Below are 22,664 nucleotides of genomic sequence, written 5' to 3' on the forward strand. Positions count from 1 at the left end.
GGCCTTGATAAGATCTCACTCGGACTAATTGCATGTAGGTCTGGTCTCCTGGTTTCCGTGGTGATTCTGATACAGTAGTGAGAGTGCAAAGGAGAGTGTCAAAAATGATATCAGGAATGTGGAATACAGATTGAGAATTTGTAAGCTGTAGACACTAGCAAACAGCAGAAAGAGGGATGATATAATTAAGACGTACAAACTTCTGAAAGGGTTATACAGAATTTCAGTAGATTGGATTTTTCATTTTATGGAGAATGGGGAAAGGACACATGGAAGTTGAGAATGAATGCTGTCGGGGGGGGGGGGGGGGGGTATGGCTAGATTTTTCTCTCATAGAGTAGTGCGTGATTGGAATGGATTGCCATTGGATGTTGTGTGTGCAAGTAGCATGAATGAATTCAAAAACAGGTGTGACAGCTGGCACGAATAGTATGGCTTCTCTCAATAAGCTCCTGATTCCCTAGAGGGCTCTCTCTTAATAATATTTCTTGGCAAGTTTAATTTAATCAATAAAGAAAATACAAAATGCATCAAGCAGTTAGAAATCTTGTTAGAAAAATTTAAAAATCAATTTTTACAACTTTGAAAAATATAAACTTATGTTTGTGAATACCACATGCATGTGTGAAATCTTACTGAGAAAAGGATTCTGAAATGCAATATAATTTTATTACAAAGCCAGGTGATGAATAAATTGAAAATGAATCTGGTACTGACATATGGCATTGCATTTTCCATAACTGTAATGAATTTCAGGTATTGAAAAATGTAATTACAAAATTATTCATGCATTTATTTCCATAAATAAAAGGAAAAAATGCCAATTCTCACATTAATGATAGTAAATATTAAGTATATATCATGATGATTTAACCCTTCAGTTGTGTTTGACTCTTGGTAACTTTGTAGGCAAGTATTTTTGCCACAAAATGTTTCTGGTGAGATTTTTACAGGGTAGTTCACCATTGTTCCCCCCCCCCCCCCATTTTATCTGGGCTTGGGACTGGCAAATAGCTGACGAAGCAGTCCTGTGGCTGGGTCTTAAGTATTCATGGCTGTAAATCCATGTGTGTTCACAGGGCCAGTTTGCCTGTTTGGGGGACGAAAAACTCGAGTTTCCAGGTGGACCCCCCCCCCCCCCGTATGAGACCAACTAAACTCACCTTTAGTTGAAAGAGACCAGATAAAGATTCCTAACATGATGGACCAGAATCAAACCCAGGTCTTTCCGACTAAAGGGTTTCATCTATACTGACTCAGCTACGGAGGCTCTGTGTGTGTGTGTGTGTGTAATATATGGTTTCCTTTATTTAAAAAAATGTGAATAGTGAATTAAAATATATGTAGTTTTTATGATTAAAGCAAGACTAAAGGGAACCCTGCTCTAAAGATTAATTATAGCACTCTCACAGGCCTCCATTAAGTAGGATCATGATCTTGTACCTGAATGGTCATTATCAATATACAGCTAAAGTGAAGTAGTGGAAAAATGAGTTCAAAGTTGAGTTCATTGGAAGCAGTTTTATATGTGGTGGTGGTGGTTGTTATTGAACTTTTAATTATTATACAATCTTTGTAAATATATTTTTTTTCTTTTCGTGCACCTGTTCTTAGAATAATTTTTATTACTTGAATTAAAAGAACTGTATACCTCTTCTTATTTACTAATATTGTTTTTCATTTTTATTTATTTATTTTTTATTCTATAAGATAACAAAGCGCCTTAGCACACATCCTTGTTTGGTATCTGTAGAAGAAATGGCTTCTGCTCGTCATTTTATTCGTACTTCATTTCAAACTATACCTGAAGAACAAAGATACAAATTTCTCCAGCCAACTCTGGAAGTGAATCTCAGGTAAGGGATATTTTATGTGATTAGCAGAATGATCTTACAATTAAAATTAATTTGTTTAAGGTACAAGCTGAGTTATTTGTTTCTAATTTCTTTAACATATATTTTTAAAATCTTGGGTTTAAATAATTATGTTTGTCAAAGCAAAAACCTTACTATAAGTTGGGCATCAATGGATAAATCTTTTTTCATGAGTCATTGGCAAAAGTTTTTTTTTTATTTTATTTTTAATTACTGCAGTATGAAAAGTAATTATTGTCATCCTCTCATACAAAGGACAATTTAACTTTTCCAGTTAGATGGAAAAAAGAAAGAGCATTTATCAGTTCCTCTGAAAATTACAATCTCACCCACACAGTCGTTTCTCCTATAGTACGGCATAAAGTGTTCCGAAAAATCCCTGTGTTATTGAATTTCATGCGATAAAAGTAACAGGCTTATTAGCAAAAATAGGATTGGTGCAATGAAAACCTATAGTCTCATAACTAATACACTTTAAAAAAAAATAATAACAAACACAACAAAAATGCTAGCACAGTTTTAAATGCATATGAAATTCCCAGTAAATAAATAAAACACTAAAATTAGGTATTTCTGCATGATTTGGGGATTTTTCTTTAATGTCTTCATATATAGCTAATTTTTCTCTTTAATTATGAGAAAGCTTGCTCTGATTGCTTTTTTTTGTTTGTCTTCAGTCCACACACTTAACAGTCTCTCTGTTTTTTGTTGCAATTGACTTTGCAACACTTAGTTATTCCTACTAAACAAATTTTTTTTTATTTTCAAAGCATGTCTCTAACAGTGCACAATGTGGCCTTCGGGGCCTGTTGCTCTCGTGATATCACTTGTTCTCATTTCTTTCAAAATGTTTTATTATTTCAAGCTTCTCCTTAATACTTTTCTTTTTCATTCATTACTTGGATTCTTAGAACCAGAACACGTACCCATGTTTAGGACACTGTATTAAATACTTTTATCAAGAAAATTACACCAACTTGAGAACAGCATGATACACACTTGTAGAGCAACATAAGTAGCTATACCCTACTGAGAGAGATAGGATAAAGTGTGTGTCATGTATTTGCATATTCCTCCACAGATCACTACATTTAGCTGGATGGCGTCTTTCACATTCACCTGATATTACATGACAACACGAAGCATAGCTACCAGGGGTGAATATTCTAGGTTTGTGGTGCTCATCCACCAAATAGCATTATCACCGATATTATATTTTAAATTTATTCCTGTTAAAGACTTCACTAATTGTTTCCAGACTTTGTGTGATTCCTAAAAGTAAATGCATATACTGATGCTTCACAAAGAGAACACTTTTCGACGCATGAACATTGCATCACATTCGTGTTAATAGCCCGGGTGTGCATTCAAAATACATACACCTTTGAAAGGATGTACAGATGGTGCAGTAGGTCAAATTCTTAGCATCCTAGTAATTTTAAACTGCTCAGAAGACAAGGCAGGGTGAGCTCTGAGACAGTAGCACCTAGAGGCTGTTATTGATTATTGTGTCAACTAATCCAATTGAATGTTGTCATTTGTCATGAGTTGCTGTTTTTGTTTCCTGAGTTTCATTTGTTTTGTATGCATGAAGTGTGAACTGACATGGTAGACAAGTTTTTAATATATAATTTTTGATAAATTTATAACTTTTTTGCTCATATTTACAGTGGGAAACAGTATTGTAGTTGAAGGAGGTAAGCATTGTCCTCCTCTTCCAAATTTTAGACCTTTAAGTAATTCAAATATACCAACCTAATATAGCATTCTCCTTCATTATTGTTTTCTAATATACAGTATCTTCATCATCATCATCAAATTCCTGCTATGTACCCTCAAGGGATGTACAGGATATGATAGTACTACATGAAAAATTTACATCATTACTAACTTCCTATCTTCAACTCTCCTCCAGATCAGTCTGTTACTTGTCAAGACTCCAACATTATCAGATCTTATATTTCTATCGTCTAAGGCACTTTGTACCGTATCAATCCACCTATATCTTGGTCTTCCTCTGGGTCGTTTTGCTGCCAACCTGGCAGAGAACACTTGTTTTGCTAATCTTTCCTCGCCCATTCTGTTTAAGTGACCATACCACCTGAGATTAGCTCTGCTAACAGATTTCTGGATGCTGACAATGTCAAGTTCTTTTCTAATATCCTCGTTTTTAAAATGATATTGCCATTGATGCCATCTGTTCACGCCTATAATCTTTCTCACGATTCTCATATCTGTGGTCTCTAGTCTTTGGTCAAATGTTTTACTTCTGACCCAGCTCTCAGATCCATAAGTTAAAACTGGTTGGAACACTGTCTTGTATACATCTAATTTAGTGTTCCGACTAATTTCTCTCTTATTCCATATGAATTTATTCAATTAACTTCCCACCATACCAGCTTTGCTGATTCTGTATTTAATTTACCATCTTCAGTAAAAATCGTGCCTAAATAGCTGAAATGTTTTACTTGTTCCACAGGTTCTCCATTCACAACACAGTTGACATTTTCAATGATTCTGCCTATTTTCATTGTCTTTGTCTTTTTATTGCTGACCTTCATACCATATCTATTACAACAGCTATTCAATTTATTCAGAGAATCTTGCAGACTTGTAGCGGATTTATTTAGAAGTATAACATCATCCGCATAAAGCAAAGAGCCGACATTAACATCTCCAATTTTGATATCATGTTTAATACCACTTTCCTTCATAATGTGATCCATATAGATAATGAATAACAGAGGGGATAATGTACATCCTTGTTTCACACCAGATTTAACATTAAACCATCTTCCTGTACTTCCTTCAATTCTAACTGCTGACTTACAACTCAAATAAAGACTAAGTATTGTTTGATATAATGCCCCATTGACACCATATAACTGCAGTGTATTGAATAATTTCTCTCTTGGCACCTTGTCATATGCCTTTTCTAAATCGACAAAACTTAAATACAGATCTTTGTTATATTCCCATGCTTTCTCGACTATTTGTCGTAAAGTGAAGATCTGATCCTGACAGCCTCTATTTGGCCTGAATTCAGCTTGTTCTTCACCAAGCTTTTCTTCCACAATTCTTCTCAACCGTTTCTCAAGTATACTTGATACTTGCATAGATCTTGCCAGGAACACTCAGTAGGGAAATACCTCTGTAATTCTCACATGCAGTTTTATTTCCCTTTTTATATATGGGTACTATGAGAGCTCTACTCCAATCATCGGGAATTCGTCCCTCTGTCCAGGCTTTCTGAACTATGCAGTGCAGCCACTGTAAGACTCTTATACCACCATACTTGAGCATTTCTGGTCGAATATCATCTACTCCTGCTGCCTTTCCACATTTCAAGCCTTTGATGGCTTTTTCTACTTCAAGTATGGATATGTATTCCTGACTGCATGCCTGGTCAGTGTTTTTTAGAAGTTTTTCAAAGTAATTACTCCATACTTCAAGGATATCTTTTTCTCCCGTTTTCATGTCACCTTTATCATCTCTAACTCCTTTTACAGCACACTTTCCTCCATTCCTAAGCTTCTTCAACAACCTCCAGAATATTTTGCCACCTTCTTGATATTTATTTTCTATATTCTTGCCTAAGTCCTCCCATGACTTTTGTTTAGCTAGTTTTACACAGTGTTTAGCATTCTTGCATTTGTCTCTATATTCTCTAAGAGCACAAGCTGACTTATTTGACAGGAACTTTTGATATGCTTTCTTCTTTTCCTTCACTGCCTCTTTAACTTCCTGTGTCCACCAGGGAGTTCTGATTTTTTTATCCTTAGACAACCTCACCACATGCCTCTCTGGCAGAATCAATCAATGTTTTCTTCAGAGTTTGCCACTGAATCTCCAAGGTTTGATTCCTGTTCTCAAACTCTTTCATTTTTTTCTTCAATAATCTTTGTGTATTTTAGTCTACAGTTCACATCTGAGAGCTGCTCAACTTTTATTCGCTTTAAAACTTTCTTACATGTTATTCTTTTCAATATGAAATTCAATTTTATCTTGCTCAAGACTAGATAGTGATCACTTCCAATTTCAAATTCTCTGTACACTCTGGTGTCCTGCACCAGGGAGAAAACATCACTATCAACAATAACATAGTCAATGAGACTTTTCTTATTCCTAGCCTCTTCTCTCCATGTGAATTTGTGCACATTTTTATGTTGTAACATGGTGTTAGTAATAACGAGTCCATGTCCTGAGCAGAAATCCAACAGATATTTGCCATTATTTTTAGCTTTGCTCTTTTCTCCAAATTTTCCCAAAATATTTTTGTATGTCTCACAATCATTTCCTGCTCTGCTATTTAGATACCCAACAAGGACCTACTTTTCCTTTTTCATTGTGTCAGTTGCTTTTTCTAAAGCCTCAAAAAATTCCTCCACTTCTACCTTAGTAGAACCTTCTGTGGGACCATAGGCACAAAGAAGTCTCATTGTCCAGTTTCCCATTCTCATATTTGCCCACATTACTCTACTCGAGGCTGACTGCCATTCAAGAAGATTAGCCTCGTATTATTTTGTGTTGGATACTATGGCTACTCCTTCTTTTTCTTGATTGTCATTGCCTGAATATAACATTTTGTATTTATTGCTCAGAAAGATCTCACCAGTTTTGGTCTTTTTTGTTTCAGTCACCCCGATTATGTCAATCTGGTACTTATCTAATTCCTCAGCTAGCTCCATTTCTTTGCCATTCAGGCGTCTTACGTTGAAAGTACCGATCTTTAACTCTGGTGATGTTGAGTTGGTGTTTGTTTTCAGATTTGTTCCAGTAGCTGACTTTTCGCTGTTCGCCCTGGTTCCCTGGCGAAAACAACGGGGGCCTTGTTTAACTGGGTGATGCCCCAGCCGGCATGAAATTTTGTCATGTCGTACCATCATTTTTAATTTTGGTTTAACCAATAAGAATACAATTTGGTCGGCTAAATCCCAAATTGCCAGCCCATCCTCGTTCGTTCAGTATCCAAGTAGATACCCAACAGGGTGCACCACAAGAAGGTGAGGATTGGACATTAGGTCAGAAGCCCCTGGTCGGTTCTCCGCATTCCTTTATGTGGAGGTCTCCCCTCCCACTCTTCACAGATTTGGTTACAGTTAATTGATAAATTAAAGTATTCAAAGTTATCCTACAATTAATTGCAAAAGCAATTAAGATGAGCACTGATGTGCTATACACTCTTAAAAGTTTCATACATCCATAAGAATGCATCATACGGTCAAACTGATGCGAATTTTGTAGCCCGGGTAGCATAAACCATGACAGCACACTCAACCGAAATGGGCATGAACCATTGATAGCTGCCTTCTGAAAATCACATATGAGCTATATTCAACAGGCAGCAGACTACAAACATCAGATCATTTCAAACATAAAAACCAAAATCCTCCATCGCAAGATAAAGCTAATACAGCTTACAATACTCACAATGAGCTGGTAATTTACCCATAATAATCCTCTCATACACAAGCTAAAATCAGATAAAGGGATAAAGAGTCAAGGAGTCCATCTCCCAAAGAAGTTCCAAGACATATGAGCTACCACAATTTTGCTGGTAAATTTTTTCCTTATTTAGCTACTATGTATGAACAAATTCGTGCACTACAGATATACATTGTAATAAAAGACACTGTACCATAGTGGCATCACTTGGACAATTCACCAAGCTTAAATGACGGTTTTTATATTACCTGTATGACAATTTTATCAAAGAGGAAAAAGTAAGTAGGTTATTATAACTTGTCCTTTTAATGAAGATTTAGATTTAGATTATGCAGTTGTTTTGCTTTCTTGTGTGTGTCCAGAGTTTATAAAAACACTGTACACACACACAAAAGAAAGCAAAACAGCACAAAAGATATACAGTAAAATTAGATTAATACATCACATTACAAATGGTAACCTAGCTTGTGGTGCAGTCAGTTGGGAAAAAAATCTGGTTTCACATTCTTGAACAAAAAAAAAAAAAAAAAAAAGTTTTTTTTTTTTTTTTTTTGATTGTTATATGGAGATGAAATTAGTTTGTTCTCTCAGAATATCAGGTTTCTTTTCCCAAAAAATAGAAAAACTAGTCAGAGAACTCATTTACAGAATGTTATAAATGCACAATATATCACCAACAGTGCATAACTTTATTTCAGTGAGTAACTGAAATAAAGCTCCTTAGTATGCCGCGGAAGAAATCCTTCTTTGGAGAAGGGTCTCCTGCAGAGCATTAATGTGTTTCAGGCCCCCAATATGCATGGTAGTAGAGTTGCATCTCTGTCAGTGGTAATCATCTACCACATAAATGAAAATTTAAAAAAATTATCTAGTTCAATAATGAACAGAATATATTGTAAATAACTGGAATGTGGAAACTGGAACAGACTAGTGCAGAAATATTTGCATAAAAGAGATTCATCAAACTATAAGAAATATGATCGTTTCCTTTTCTACATTTTCCTATATATAATTATCCAATTATTTTGATAAAGGCATACATACTTTCCTTTGAGGATATTGTCTCTTAAGATAACTGTTGCAGTTGACTAGAATTGTCAGCTTCAATAACTATTATTCACAAATCAAACATTTAGAGTGGTATGTGCACAAAGTTGTTAAAAAAAATAATAATAATAAAAAAATCAGCTAACACCTTTTTGTTCAAGTTGTTTTAAGTTAGTAATTCAGTTGTAAGTTCTGAACATCTAATATACAAAGAAAAGCATATGGTACATTGAAAGTATGTATTCCAATTCCTATCTGGTGTTTGGGATATGACAACTTTGCTTTTTTTTTTTACATACTAAATAGCAGCTTGAGTTATTAAATTTTGTTTCATTTATGGTATCTCCAGGAATAGATCCTAGGTGATTTCATGAGAGTAAATTGCTATAACAGCTTCAAAGTAAACATGTAGTACATTATGTTGTATGTACATTATCCTTTATTGATCTATTCTTCTTCTTCATGATGGATGATCACAGTACAGGTTAGTTGGGTATGTCAGTGAATTTTGTGTGTTCCCACACAAAAAAGCCCCCCCACCCTTTGTCCTCTTTATACAACATAATAATGAGCTGATAATGAGCTGATCAAAGACAAGAGATTACAAATGTGAAAGTCGTAAAAAAAAAATTAAGGCAATGAACAGATGGCATAAATACAAAGATTAAAAATTAAGATATTAGAAATGAATTTTGCATCATTTCTATGCGAGCAGAGCAAACCTTAGGTGGTGGTTTTCTTCTTTGGTGCATCAATCCGAAGATTGGTAATTATAGAAACACATCATAACATCCTGTCTTGTGACCTCTTTTTTATCTTTTCATAACTCTTAGTGCCAGTTAGCATCATTATGTTATTTATATATGAAATTCTTGGTCTGCCTCATGGCCTCTTTCCTTCTACAGTCCCCCTCCATTATTTCTGTAATCAGTTCCCCCATGCCTCAAATGGTATCCAATTAGGCTTTTTCTTCTCTTATTGATGTGTTTCATTAATGACCGCTCTTCATGAACTATATTTAGAACTTCTTCATTACTTTTCCTTTCCGTCCAACTAATTTTCATCATCTTTCTCCAGCACCAAAGTTTAAATGCCTCCAACTTTTTGATGTATTGTTTCAAGTCCAGGCCTCACAACCATATAATGCAATGCTCCATATGAATGTTTTCACTAGTTTTGAGCTGGGTGCTAAGTCATTTACTGGTAAAAATGTTTCTTCTGTTGTAGAATGCTTTTTTGGCTAGGATTATTCGTTCTTGAATATCTGATTGGTTTCTTCCATCTTCTGTGATAAGACTTCCAAGATATTTAAAAGAATATACCTGTTGTATTAGGTTATTATTTATTTCCAGGTTATTATTTATTTTCATTGGATTTGCTTTACTTGTAATTAAATATTTTGTTTTCGTTATCAGCTATAACTGCCATATTTATTGCATCCTCAATGTATAGATTAAACAGTGTAAGTGAAAGAGAGCACTCCTATCTTACACCTCTACGTATTTTTGCTATTGCAGGTTTTGTTTTATTATTGGCTGCTTCTATTAGGGCTTCTTGATGCTTGTAAAGATTAAATATGAGCCTTCTATCTCTCCAATCTACCTTTATTGCTTTTAGGAGGTGAAACATTTGGTTCCTGTCAATACTATTGAAGGCTTTCTCCAAGTCAAGAAAGACTAACAGAGTATTTTGATTCTTAAATCTTATTTCAATAACTGCTCTTAGAGCTAGGATTGCTTCTCTTGTCCCCTGTTGTTTCCTGAATCCAAACTGGTCATTGCCAACATATTCTTCAACCTTCTTTGTTAGTCTTTTTTTTTTTTGTATAATTTTGAGTAGTATTTTCAAACCATGTGATATTAAGCTTATTGTTCGATGATTTTCACACTTGTTTGCATTATTTACTTTAGGAATGGGTATGATAGAGCATTGTGCAAAATCTTTGGGTATGATCCCCATTTCATAAATATCCTTTATGATCTTGAAAAGGTATAACTTAGTTATGTTTCCTGAGTATTTTATTAATTTCTGAAGGGATGTTATCAATGCCTGATGCCTTGTTGGTTGACAATTCATTTAGTGCCCATTCAAATTCATCTTTTAATATTTCAATATAGTTGGACCAATTTCTTCCACATCGTCTTGTTTCATCTTCTTGCCGTCTAGATCTTTTCCGCTATATAGATCTTCTAAGTACTCCTTCCGTCCTTCCGAAATTTCTTCCTATCTATTAGTATATTCCCATGTTTATTTTTGATAATTGTGCTTCTTGTCTTGTTTTGCTGGCTTATTCCTTTTATAATGTTATAAGTTTTATCGATTCCCACAGTCTTTGTTAGATCTATTTCTTTACATTTCTCTGTATACCATTGTTCTTTTGCTTCTTTAAACTTTTTTAATATAAAAATTTTAATATAAACATATTAAAATTTTTTTTAATATGTTTATATTTGTCTTTGCTTTCTTCCTTTAGGGAGATTTTGTATTTCCTTCTTTCATCTATTAGATCTAGAATGTCCTGGGTGATCCATGGCTTTTTTATTTGGTTGTTCGTTAATCCTATGCAGTCTTGATGATTGTATCCTTCATATGAGTCCATTTTTCCTCTATGTTTTTCTTTTCCCCTCTCTCCAGTTTTAATGCTTTCATCAGTTTGCTGTTTATAGTTTCTATGATTTTCCTCTGTTTTCAGGTTATGTTCCATTTGGGCCTTTTCTTTGGTTGTGACAGCTTTTTAAATTTCAGATTACATTTCAATAAAACCAAATTGTGGTCACTATCAACATCAGCTCCCAGGTAACTTTTGCATGATTTTTAAATCTATTTCTTGTCATAATATAATCCATTTGGTACCGTCCTATATCTCCTGGCATTTTCCAAGTATACCTTCTTCTTTTTGGTACCTCATACCAGGTATTAGTAATGATTAAGTCCGTACTTTCCTACCTCTACCATCTTTGCCTTCACCAATGACTGCATTCCAATCACCCATGACAATAAGATTATCTTCCTTTTTGGCAAGTTTGATTAGATTCTCAATATCTACATGTACTCTCTCAACTTCATCATCACTGTGGTCGCTAGTAGACATGTAAGCTTGTATTATTATAATATTTGTTGGTTTTGCTTCTAGTTTTACCATTATCACTGCTACTACATTTTACTAAGTTGATTACTCTTCTTCCCCCATTCCTTATTGAGAACCACCGTGACTCCATTTTTTGCTGTCTCATCACCTGAATAAGTGATTCTGTAATCACCATTCCAAAAGTCTCCAGTTCCATTCCATCTCATTTCACTAATTCCCAATATTGCTATTTTTGATCTATCCATTTCTCTCTTCAAATTTTCCAATTTGTATTTTAGGAGGGTTCTCACATTCCACGTCCCAATGAATGTACAAGGATTTCACTGGTTTTTGACCTGGGAAGCCTTGCTTCTTCCCCTGCCTTGCACAAGTATTGAGTCAGTGTGCACTTTACTATCTTTTAGAATGTCATCCATACTGCTATCTTACTAGGGAAAAATAAAACAAGGTGGTATCCCCTTGCCTTCCTTGTCCAGCAATAGCCTTCTAGAGAAGTGTGCTAGCCGTTTCTTGTTCTCCATGATTATCCGCCTACCGTATCCTTTACACCGTTGTCACTTAGTGATCTTCCACTGATCAGGATGAAAGTTATTGCTGCCCCAACTTCCAGCATGATAGTAATGAAATTATAGAGATAATGTCATTACTATCACGGTATTCTGTATACTCGACGAAAGTACCCCAAGATTCGATTAAAACTCTGGAGTTCTTTTTAAGAAACCCTATATTATTTATAGTCATAGTTAAATTAAACTTTTTAACACAGCTATTAATAATTATTAATTTCATGTAATTGTTTAGGGTGGTGTCTAACAGGTCTAAATTGCATAATGGTTATAAAATAAGGGGAAAAAAAGAAAATTCTGATTAGCTGATATAAAATTATTGCTGCCATTAAAGGTTGCCATAAAAAATTACAGCTTTGCTTCAGGAAGTTATTATTAATCAGCTTTGGTATAACTTTACACATATTGTTTTTATAGTCACCCAATTATGAAATCTCTTGGTTCCTTGATTGAAAGTGATCCGAGGTTGGCAGAATTATTAGCGAATCAGGTAAGCAATTTTTTTTTTTTTTTTTTTTTTTTTTTTTTTCCCAGTGTGTATATGTCTCACACATAATGTTGACAAAAGTATTTTGACACCTTACGTGCCATGCAAATTTCAGATCCCACCACATGCAGACAGGGAGTGTCTACGTAAGTCTGGTAATAAAAGGTGGGATGTGCTGCATGTTTTGCACTGTACTCGATGTCAAGACGCCACATTCAACTGAACTTTACAGACTTATAACATGTGATGGTAGTTAGGTGTCACATCAGTTCAGTCTTTCTGTCTATCTACCTGTTTCAGTATACTGAAATCCACCACTGCTTATGTCATTCATAGATGGAAAGTTGATGGTGCTACCATAGCAGGAAAACATCCTGGGAGGCCACTGACAGACTGATGAACTCTGTGCAGAATGTTCAAACACACCACACAGTCAATCTGGAAAATGCTACACATGCAACTGTCTGCAGAGAGTTGCATAGATGATTGGAAAAGGATGTTGTGGAGTGATGAATCATGCTTCCAAATGTTTGGATCTGGAGATTATCCAGAAAACGGTTCTGGCAGGACTGCTTCATTCCAGCTGTCAAGTTTGGTTGGGGAGGTTTCAATTGGATAGGGCTTGGTCCATTAGTGGACATGCCCAAAACCATGGCATCTGATGGCTACCCGGACAACTTAGTGCTTCTGATTTTGTGGAAATGCTTTGACAGTGACCCTTGTATGTTTCAGCTTGACAGTGCTCCAGGTCTTACTGCATAATGTTGAAGTGTTGAACTGCCTACTCAGAGTCCAGATTTCAACCCCATTGAACATCTTAGGGACAACTTAGAATGCCGCATTCACTCTAGACCACAGCAGCTATCATCAACAATGGGATAGCCTTTGTACGAGGAATGGAAGAATATTCCTGTTGTGACGTTTTTGTTTTTTTCAGGAATGTGTAAACAGAGCTAATCTCAGCTGTGTATGGTCACTTAAACAGAATGGAAACTGAAAGATTAGCAAAAAATGTTTGATACTAAGATGGCAGTGAAAGATTTAGAGGATGACCCCAGAAATTGGTTGAAAGCATGTCCCAAGGATAGTTTTTCTTCCATGTTTCAGCATGACAATTCTCCAGGTCATACTGCACTGTATGTCTGAGACTGGTTTCAACCAAACAACATCAAAGTGCTGGACTGGCTGGCTCAGAGTCTTGACCTCAACCCCATCAAACATATTTGGGACAAATTAGAATACTGAATTTGCTCCAGACCACAGCAGCCATCATCAGCAATGGGGAATATTCCTGTTGCGATGTATCAGAAATTGGTTGAAAGCATGCCCTGAAAGGTAGTTGCTGTCATTCAGGCCAAAGAGGTGATATCACTCAGTACTAGAATGCAATTAAAACTTATTTTTTTGACAACTAGGCATCAACATAGTTTCGTAGGATGAGTTCTCTACAACTGTTACATAGCTGTGCATCAGAATGTTGGAATAAAACAAACAAAATAATGGGGGATGTTAATAAGAATATCAGCATTATACATCTGAAGCAACCTTAGGCTATAGACACATGCATTACTTTATTCACCAAATGACTTTATTTTCATGTGGTAGGAAATGATATTTCTCAGGATTCAAGCAATGATGTGCTATAGAAGTTTCTCTTAAGCTCATCGCATTGGTCAAGAGACACTGCTGTTATAGAATCTCTACAGATGGTAGTAGATGATTTTTATTGCTGACTTGAAACTGTCCATTAGGATTCAATCTCAACTCTGCATATTGGAGAAGTGACTTCATAAAGTTCCATGTCTTTCAAGCAGGATTTCATATCAAAATGTGTTATAAGTTTTCAATCTTATTTCAAGTTTTCAGATTATCAGTGCATTAATTACTTTGAATGTCATTGTAGGTTTGTTACAGTTGGATAAGTTAAGTGTGTACAAGGTAGGCTTCATCTCTCTCTCTCTCTCTCTCTCTCTCCATGACATAAGTGAATTATGCATGAAAGTCAGCCAATAAAATTTTACTCTTGAAGGAAGAGAAAGAATTGGCCATAATCCCTTGTGATGAGTCTTGGATTAGATGCCAACCCAACTGAACAAACAATCAGGGGTTTGGAAACACATTAATAAAGTGGATAGCATCTCCATTCTCCAATAGGCTATGGATTTGAATTTCACTGTAGCATGGATGATTTTAATGCCCTGTGCGAGACCACATCCCAGTTATTGGAGGCAGTAGATAAAGCACAGCAATAAAGCAAACCTACTCAAGATAACAGCCTATCATATATTAACTGGTGTATGGATTAAGGATATAAAGGATAAAGTAACAATATCTAAGTCTGAGGATATCAAATAATGTGAGTAGTCTTATCATTTCAAATTTGCTTTATGCATTAACTGATTTGTTTTTCCCCATATTTGTATGATGAAGAAAATGAAAAAGAGTGTTTATTAAAATAATATTTGGTTTAAAGAAACCTGAAATCGATATTCTCAAGAAAGGTTAGCTCCTCAACAGATACCTCAAGTGGATTTCATCTGTAGTCTGTCTAGACAAAGGAATCTCATTATTACCGCCTCACACAACAAATGATCTAAGACTAAAAAGTTGCGTAATACTTTCCTCTCCCTATTCCATAAAACAAAACTTCTCCTCACTATATAGAACTATTTGTGAATTAAAAAACAACAAAGACATCATAATACTTAAAGCAGATAAAGGAAACAGTACTGTAATATTGAACTCAAAGGATTATGAAGACAAAGTTAACCATCTACTATCAGACTTATCCGTTTACCATATTTTAACGAAAGATCTGACATTAAAAAACCACCATGATACCAGTGAATTACTACGCAATTTATCAAACTGGCCAACAGATCTGATTAAAGAACTAAAATCCATGTATCCTTTAACTCCGAGACTCTATGGCGTCCCAAAAGTGCACAAAGATGATATTCCTTTATGCCCCATCATTGATGCAATCAACTCTCCTACCTACTTATTGTCCAAACATCTCTCAAAACTCTTAAAACAACACATCCACAACTCGGAGAGTTACATCAAGAACTCAGGATATTTCGTGGAAAAGCTAAAAAAAAAATCAATATATCGGATAATGACCTTCTAGCTAGCCTAGATGTCACCTCTCTCTTTACAAACGTTCCTGTAGTGGAGGTCATTGACATCTTAAGTACCTTGTTCCCACAAGACATAACCTTATTGTTTGCTCACTGCCTCAATTCTAACTTTTCATAGAAAAATAAGATCTACCAACAATTAACAGGCTTGGCAATGGGGAGCCCACTTTCACCTTCATGTGCCAACCTCGAAAACAAAATCCTATCCCAAATTATTCCCAAACCTAAAATTTGGTACAGATATGTGGACGATATCTTCATCGTTTGGAACAACAACAAAGATGACCTATATGACTTTATCAAAAAGATTAACTCCTTCCATCATTCGATTAAATTTACTCTGGAACTTGAATGAGACAAACAACCCATTTTTAGAAATCTTAATCAAAAACCAAACTGATGGCAGCATAAATCTATCGGTCTACAGGATGCTACCTACATTTCAGCTCCTCTCACCATATCTCACATAAACTCAGCATTGTACACATGTTAAAGAAAAGAGCTATGAGCATCACAACAGACAAGACCCTTCAAGATGAGTTAACATTAATTTCTAACAATCTGTACTTGAACGGCTATCCAAGAAGACCAGTCAATAAAATCCTTTTCTCGGAACCACCACAAAGAGAACAAGAAGATATTCAATATATAAAAACCATTGCAATTCATCTCCAACAAACTCGCCAGCCTCCTCAAACCACACAAAATAAGAGTAACATTCCAACCAATAGAAACTATTCGTAAATATGCTTTCTATAAATATGCTGGTGTTGCTCATGTGGCTCAAGTTACATCGGACAGACTTCAAGAAGCCTTGAAATCAGGCAAAAAGAGCACATTGGCTACGTAAAAAAACAACAGACAGGACATTTCTGGCCTATTGTCTCATTTCTCTACAACTAACCATGTCATCGAGTGGAACAAAAGCTGTTCCCCTTACATAGAGGAAAACTACCATTCAAGAATTTTCAAAGAAGCAGCCACAGTAGCTCGTTCTACTGTTAACCTTAACAGAAATCAAGGTTTTATGCTCCCAGAGATATGGAAAACCCTAATTAGATCTCTAAAAATACAAGAAATGAACTTCAACACAAACTACAGGAAGTTCCTTAACAACAGCTAGCTAACCTTGTACACGTGATATGATACATGTTTCATTCACGTTTGATGCTATTTTATACTCCCAGAGATATGGAAAACCCTAATTAGATCTCTAAAAATACAAGAAATGAACTTTAACACAAACTACAGGAAGTTCCTTAACAACAGCTAGCTAACCTTGTACACGTGATATGCTATTTTATTTGTAATTATTCTTGTCAGTTTTACAGTTACTCATAATTGTGAGATTGTTTTAAGTCTATATGTCAGTGCACTGAAGATGCCAATAGTTAAAGTGTGGTGAAACTAGTTGGTAGAGTTAATAAATTTTATCAATACTTAATTCAATAATATCAATAATACCGAAAATAAAACTTCATTAAGAGTGTTTATATTCGGTTTTCATAATATTACTAAGATGATAAATTTTTAACCTAATGAGATGAATCACTTAAAAAAAAAAACTATGCCATGTCAACATAGAGAGAGAGATGCACTAATCACTATACATGTCAATTAGCTAAGTGAAGCTTTATTTCAAGATGCCACTGAAATGATTAATGCATATGTGGAATGGAATGATTTCCTTTCAATTTCCGGATGGTAGGGGCAGCTATGTTCCCATGCTAGGGAAGTGACTATGAGCAAGGTGGGTTTCCTGTTGCCTTTCTTGCCGTGTTATGTCCTATGGCTGTATCCTATGTGTTGATGGGTCTGGTTTACCTGACCCGTGAACACACAGGATACAGCGGGATGAAAACCCTACTGTCCACGCCCAAGAGCGGCTATGGCCGAGGAAGATCCTTAAGCTCCTCACTTCTCCGACAGGAATCGAACCTAGGACACTCCTTCCCCAGGCATATGGTTGAAAAGTACACAGCCACTAGGTTAACCGTGCGGACAATGCATATGTGCAGTGACTAATCCTAAATATCTGGCATAGCTATGGTGACTACTAACTTAATATCTTTATTTCTGTACCATAAATACAGTATAGTCTACGCTGCATTACTGCTCCATAAGGTCATGAACTAAGATAAATATGGAACATTTATGCTAATGTCCAAACACTTTCCACCTTAATTTTGTATTAATGTATATTTCTGATGAAATTACAATAAATGTACTGTAATGCATTTTATACTAATTACAAACTGCATTACAATGAAATCTGCATTGTTTGAAACCACATTATGTAAGTTGTTGCTGTATTTGGGTTTAAGATTGTTGCTAACGGGACATTGTTAGCATTCAGGAATATGTGAGCAGAGCTAATTTCAACTGAGTATGGTCACTTAAGCAGAAAGATTAGCAAAAAAATTTTGATGCTAAGATAGCAGTCAAAGATTTAGTGATGACCCATATCTAGATGGATTGATGCAGTCAGAACACAAAAACTTAAAAATTAACACCATTGGAGTCCTGACAGATTAATTTTGCAGCAAATTGTTGATAGAAAGTTAGTTATAATGTAAACTTATCATATTGTTACTCTCCTAGTATCATGTACACCACTTGAGGATCATGTCAGGAATTTGATGTTGATTATTGCAGTGAGAAATAAAGTGTAACAAGTATTCCTGCCGGATGGTTGATGAATTTCATCATAGTATAAGACTTGAAGTTCTGTGTTTAGTCTCCTAAGCAAGGTTATTGGTTACATGTCTTTCATAAGATGATCATAATTTTTATGATCTGAAGAAATGGAAGATTCCCATGACTATAAGCAAGGAAAGTCTATACTTGAATTATTATAAAACATGCTTAAGTTTTTGTAATCCCTTTTATTGTATTATATTATTTCTGCTCACATAAATGTTTTGGTAATGTAGCAGAGCTTTAAAGATAAAATCTTACATGTAATTATAAAAAATTTTTCAATAAATTATATTAGCTCTTTATGTACAAAAATATTTATGACCAGGCTGAACTCAAATGCAAAATGTTTGAAAGTATTAGCTTGCTTCTGATTACTGAATTACCCATACACTAACTACACTGGCACAAAGACAGACAAGAGCTCACAGTTATCTTAGACGCATTGTTGCATCCAAGTCTCTTTCTTAAATGATGTAAATTCAATTTTTTTTTTCGACTTATTTTGTTGCAAAGGTAGCTGCACTAAAATGCTAGACTCCCTACTCTTGCCAACACTACTACACTTTTCCATATCATGTGGTCACTCCACACATTTCCAAGTCATTTGATCAGGTCTGGCACAAAGGCTTACTTATCAAACTAGATATTGTCTACCTAGTTTTGTCTTTGGTAATTTGGTGGATGGCTTTCTTTCTTCACATTTCCCAACTGAAGCTAGAGTACTCAAGGGATCTGTGCTTTTATCCAAGCTCTTTCTCCTATTCATAAATGACCTTTTGACTGTGATTCAAAAGTGATAGATTATTCTGGGAATCTGCCTATGCTTTGTAGAACACACCTAACTTAAACAAATATGGCTGTAAAAAATTTCCAGACAGCAGGGTGATTGTAATTCTGTGTTAATTGCTTCTCAAGTGAGAGGTATATCCTGGAAAGTTTAGCAGCAGTGATTAAGCATCTCCATCATCCTCAAAAAAAAAAAAAAAAAAAAAAAAAAAAAAAACTTCACATGCTGCAAACTGTAGGAAACATTTCTCTTCTCCTATAAGATGAGAAAAAAATTTTCATTCTAGTCTCACTGTGAACAGTTAGACAAAATACAATAGAATAATATAATATTCATTATTTGATCTGTTATATATAATTACGTGTTCTTTAATAATAAATATATATATATTCCATATATAAGTAATAAAATGGTGTATAATTAAAATACTCTGGATCAGGGATAGGTGTGTATAAACTTCAGCATTGATTTCACCTTAGTGTCTTCCTTGAGCTAACTCCCACTCATGAGACCTCGACAAAGGTCGAGGGTAAAGGATTAAAAATTAATTAAAACAAGAATATAATTTCATCTGACATAAATTACTTTTAAAAATACAACATGATGAATATTGTATTTAGCATCTAATGGAAAATTAAAATAGAAATATGATAATGGTTCAGACAGCAAATCCATATTAAGCATTTATTACTTTTAATAATTTGCATTATATTTTTTTAAAAAATAACCAATGATATTTATATTTATTTTTTTCCCCACCCCTCTAGTTGTTTGATAATGCAATGGTGTCTGCAGGATTAGTAGATGACCCACGGAAAGTTACAAATAACCTGAATGAGTTGTTAACATTAATGTTAGAAAAGCGCTAGATTTTTTAGTAATGTATAGATAAAGATGATCATGTGACTTAAAATATCAAGCTGTATAATAAAAGATTTTTTTTTTGTTGTTGTTGTTGTTACTTAAAACTTATACTTTAAAACCACAAAGTTAAGCTCATTTTTTGTGTACTAAATTACAGGATAATACATGTAATATACTTCTTACTGATAAGTTTAATGGTCTATACTTGTAGTTTCTCCATTGGTGAAGTCAATTCTAACTTAGCTCTTAAGGAACCAAGAATAATTTATACTGAAAGATCTGCTTTAGAATAGCATGACTACTATGGGAGCTTTTTTTTTTTTTTTTGTAGTTTCACAGAGAACTAACTCTCTTATAATACTGAGAAAACAGAGTAAGAAAAATCTCGTTAACAATTGAAATGAAGCAAAGAGAATGTATAGTTAGACACTGATGTAATAGCCAGTGTCAGGATGAGGTAAGGTTTTCTGTTAGAAAACTAGCTGGTTGGAGAAAAAAAAAAAACTTATTGATACTGCTCAAGATACTTTTTAAATTTGAAACTATATCATCTCCTTTCTGCACAAGTCTAAACTTCTGAGGTTGGATTAACCTAATGTAGAGAAACAAATCACAGAACACTATAGTTTGACCATAAAAACACAGTCCTCAATTATCAAGTGGGATAACTTCCACGATGTTGGTGTTTGAGCAAGATGATACGCAGATAGTTATTAAATACAGGTTTTTGATAAACAGTAAACTTAGTTTTAGGATGTGGTTGCATGTAAAATGGAAGTTACTGCATCACTTGTCCATATGACGCATACATCAGCATAGTTGCATTCATAATGAGGTGTCACTGGAACAGCAGTAAACAAGGGATTTATAGCAGTCCTTTCTACTAGTAAGTTTTTAATGAATTTAGTTTAATCCTTTATCCAAGTGTAGGCAAACAAAGTTTGCACCTGAAAATATCTTCAGGACTGAGGTAAGGTGGGTATATCCCTTGACAACTCTTAGCAAAGGTGGACCAAGCTCTCATCACTCCTTGTCTCAGTATCTCCCATAATGCAAAGCACATCTCCTTGCAGACATGTATACTGCTGTGCATTAAGGGAAGGGCCACTACCCAGACTGGTTTCAACCTTTATTGAGGTCTCGTTAGTGGGAGGCAGAAGCAATGGAGAGGTCATATTTCTGCCTTAGTATCACCACTCTCGGTCTGCCTCCCACTGACGAGACCTCAATAAAGGTTGAAACCGGTCTGGGTAGTGGCCCTTCCCTTAATGCATAGCAGTATACATGTCTGCAAGGAGATGTGCTTTGCATTATGGGAGATACCGAGACAAGGAGTGATGAAAGCTTGGTCCACCTTTGCTACGAGTTTCCAAGGGATGTACCACCTTACCTCAATCCTGAAGATATTTTCAGGCTCATACTTTGTTTGCTTACACTTGGATAAAGGATTAAACTGAATTTATTATATTTTTAACCAAGTGCAAAATAAACTTCCAACTAGTAAGTTTTGTTAACTAAAATTGAAAAATCTAACATTTACCAAATATCACACCAGGATGTATTTACAAGTCAAATCTACAGGAAAATCTTGAGATACATTTCAGTGTTCACATCTCCTTGAATTTGGATAAAGAAGTTAGTATTTTTTTATGTAGGTCTAACCTGTGGTTTTTTTACAAGTCAAATCTACAGGAAAATCTTGAGATACATTTCAGTGTTCACATCTCCTTGAATTTGGATAAAGAAGTTAGTATTTTTTTATGTAGGTCTAACCTGTGGTTTTGCAACTCAGAATAGCCTATTTACTGGGCATAATGAACAATTGGATTTATGATCCTTGGGCAATTCTAGAGAGTGTACTCAGTTTAGCTGTAGTATCCAGATCTTGCAAAGTAATCATATTAAGTACATCCTTACCCCTGGAACAGGTTCTTTGAAATGAAGCAGAGAGAATGTATAGTTAGGGAAACTGTGAAAACACTTTCCAATGTATATCAGCGTGCTTGATGGCATGTGATTTTGACAGACGGAAAATGTAATGATAAATGCAGTGGCCAAGAAAGTTTAACCTTCTTGGAGGAAGGAAGAGATAAAGATTAAACATTATGGTATTTTTGAGTTACATCCTACTTAAATTCCAATTTTCCTTTTTTAAATGATAATGCACACTGTTGCAGGCTAGCCTACAGTTTCACAGTGTCCAGCAGGTATTCAGCCTCAGAAATGTGAGAAATAATGAAACTGGATCAAGTTCAATGTAGTTGTAATTATGACCATAAAACAGTATACTTTATCTTTAATTACAATAGCTGGATAGAAAAATCATATTTCCACTTATGAGGCCAGGTAATTTGCTGTCAGCTGAAAATCACTTATGGTTTTTCACCTTAGAATTCAGAGCATAATTGCTCTTAAACCAATGGCCATGGATGTTTGCAAATAAATTAATTCCATTGTTGAGCATAATTCTACAGTCCTACTGTAAGCAGAATATTGATGACTTGAAGTTTGAAAAAAAATTATGCTTAGCATCTAGAGCAGAGCTCCAGATAATCTAATGATAGGTTATGATTAGATCTTTTGTGTTGGATTCTCATTAAAAAACTGTATCATAGGGAATCAGTCTCTCTCTCCAACATTTGGGATGAGATTTAGCCACTATAAAT

The 22,664-nt window shown here is 34.9% G+C and overlaps 1 protein-coding gene across 1 annotated transcript in view; it reads left to right on the forward strand.

Moving 5' to 3' along the window:
• Positions 1-20,072, forward strand: part of Trap1 (TNF receptor associated protein 1) — a 271,125-nt gene extending 251,053 nt beyond the window's left edge. Inside the window, exons 15-17 of the mRNA XM_090403299.1 lie at positions 1,711-1,856; positions 12,438-12,510; positions 19,902-20,072. Of these exons, the coding sequence (XP_090259425.1) occupies positions 1,711-1,856; positions 12,438-12,510; positions 19,902-20,003 (321 nt within the window). The 3' untranslated portion in view covers positions 20,004-20,072. The remainder of the gene's footprint in view (positions 1-1,710; positions 1,857-12,437; positions 12,511-19,901) is intronic.
• Positions 20,073-22,664: the final 2,592 nt, after the last annotated feature.

Source organism: Typopeltis vanoorti, chromosome 13 (assembly GCF_054136105.1).
Source record: "Typopeltis vanoorti isolate ZY-2024b chromosome 13, IOZ_Tvanoo_1.0, whole genome shotgun sequence".
NCBI classification, from domain to species: Eukaryota; Metazoa; Arthropoda; class Arachnida; order Uropygi; family Thelyphonidae; genus Typopeltis; species Typopeltis vanoorti.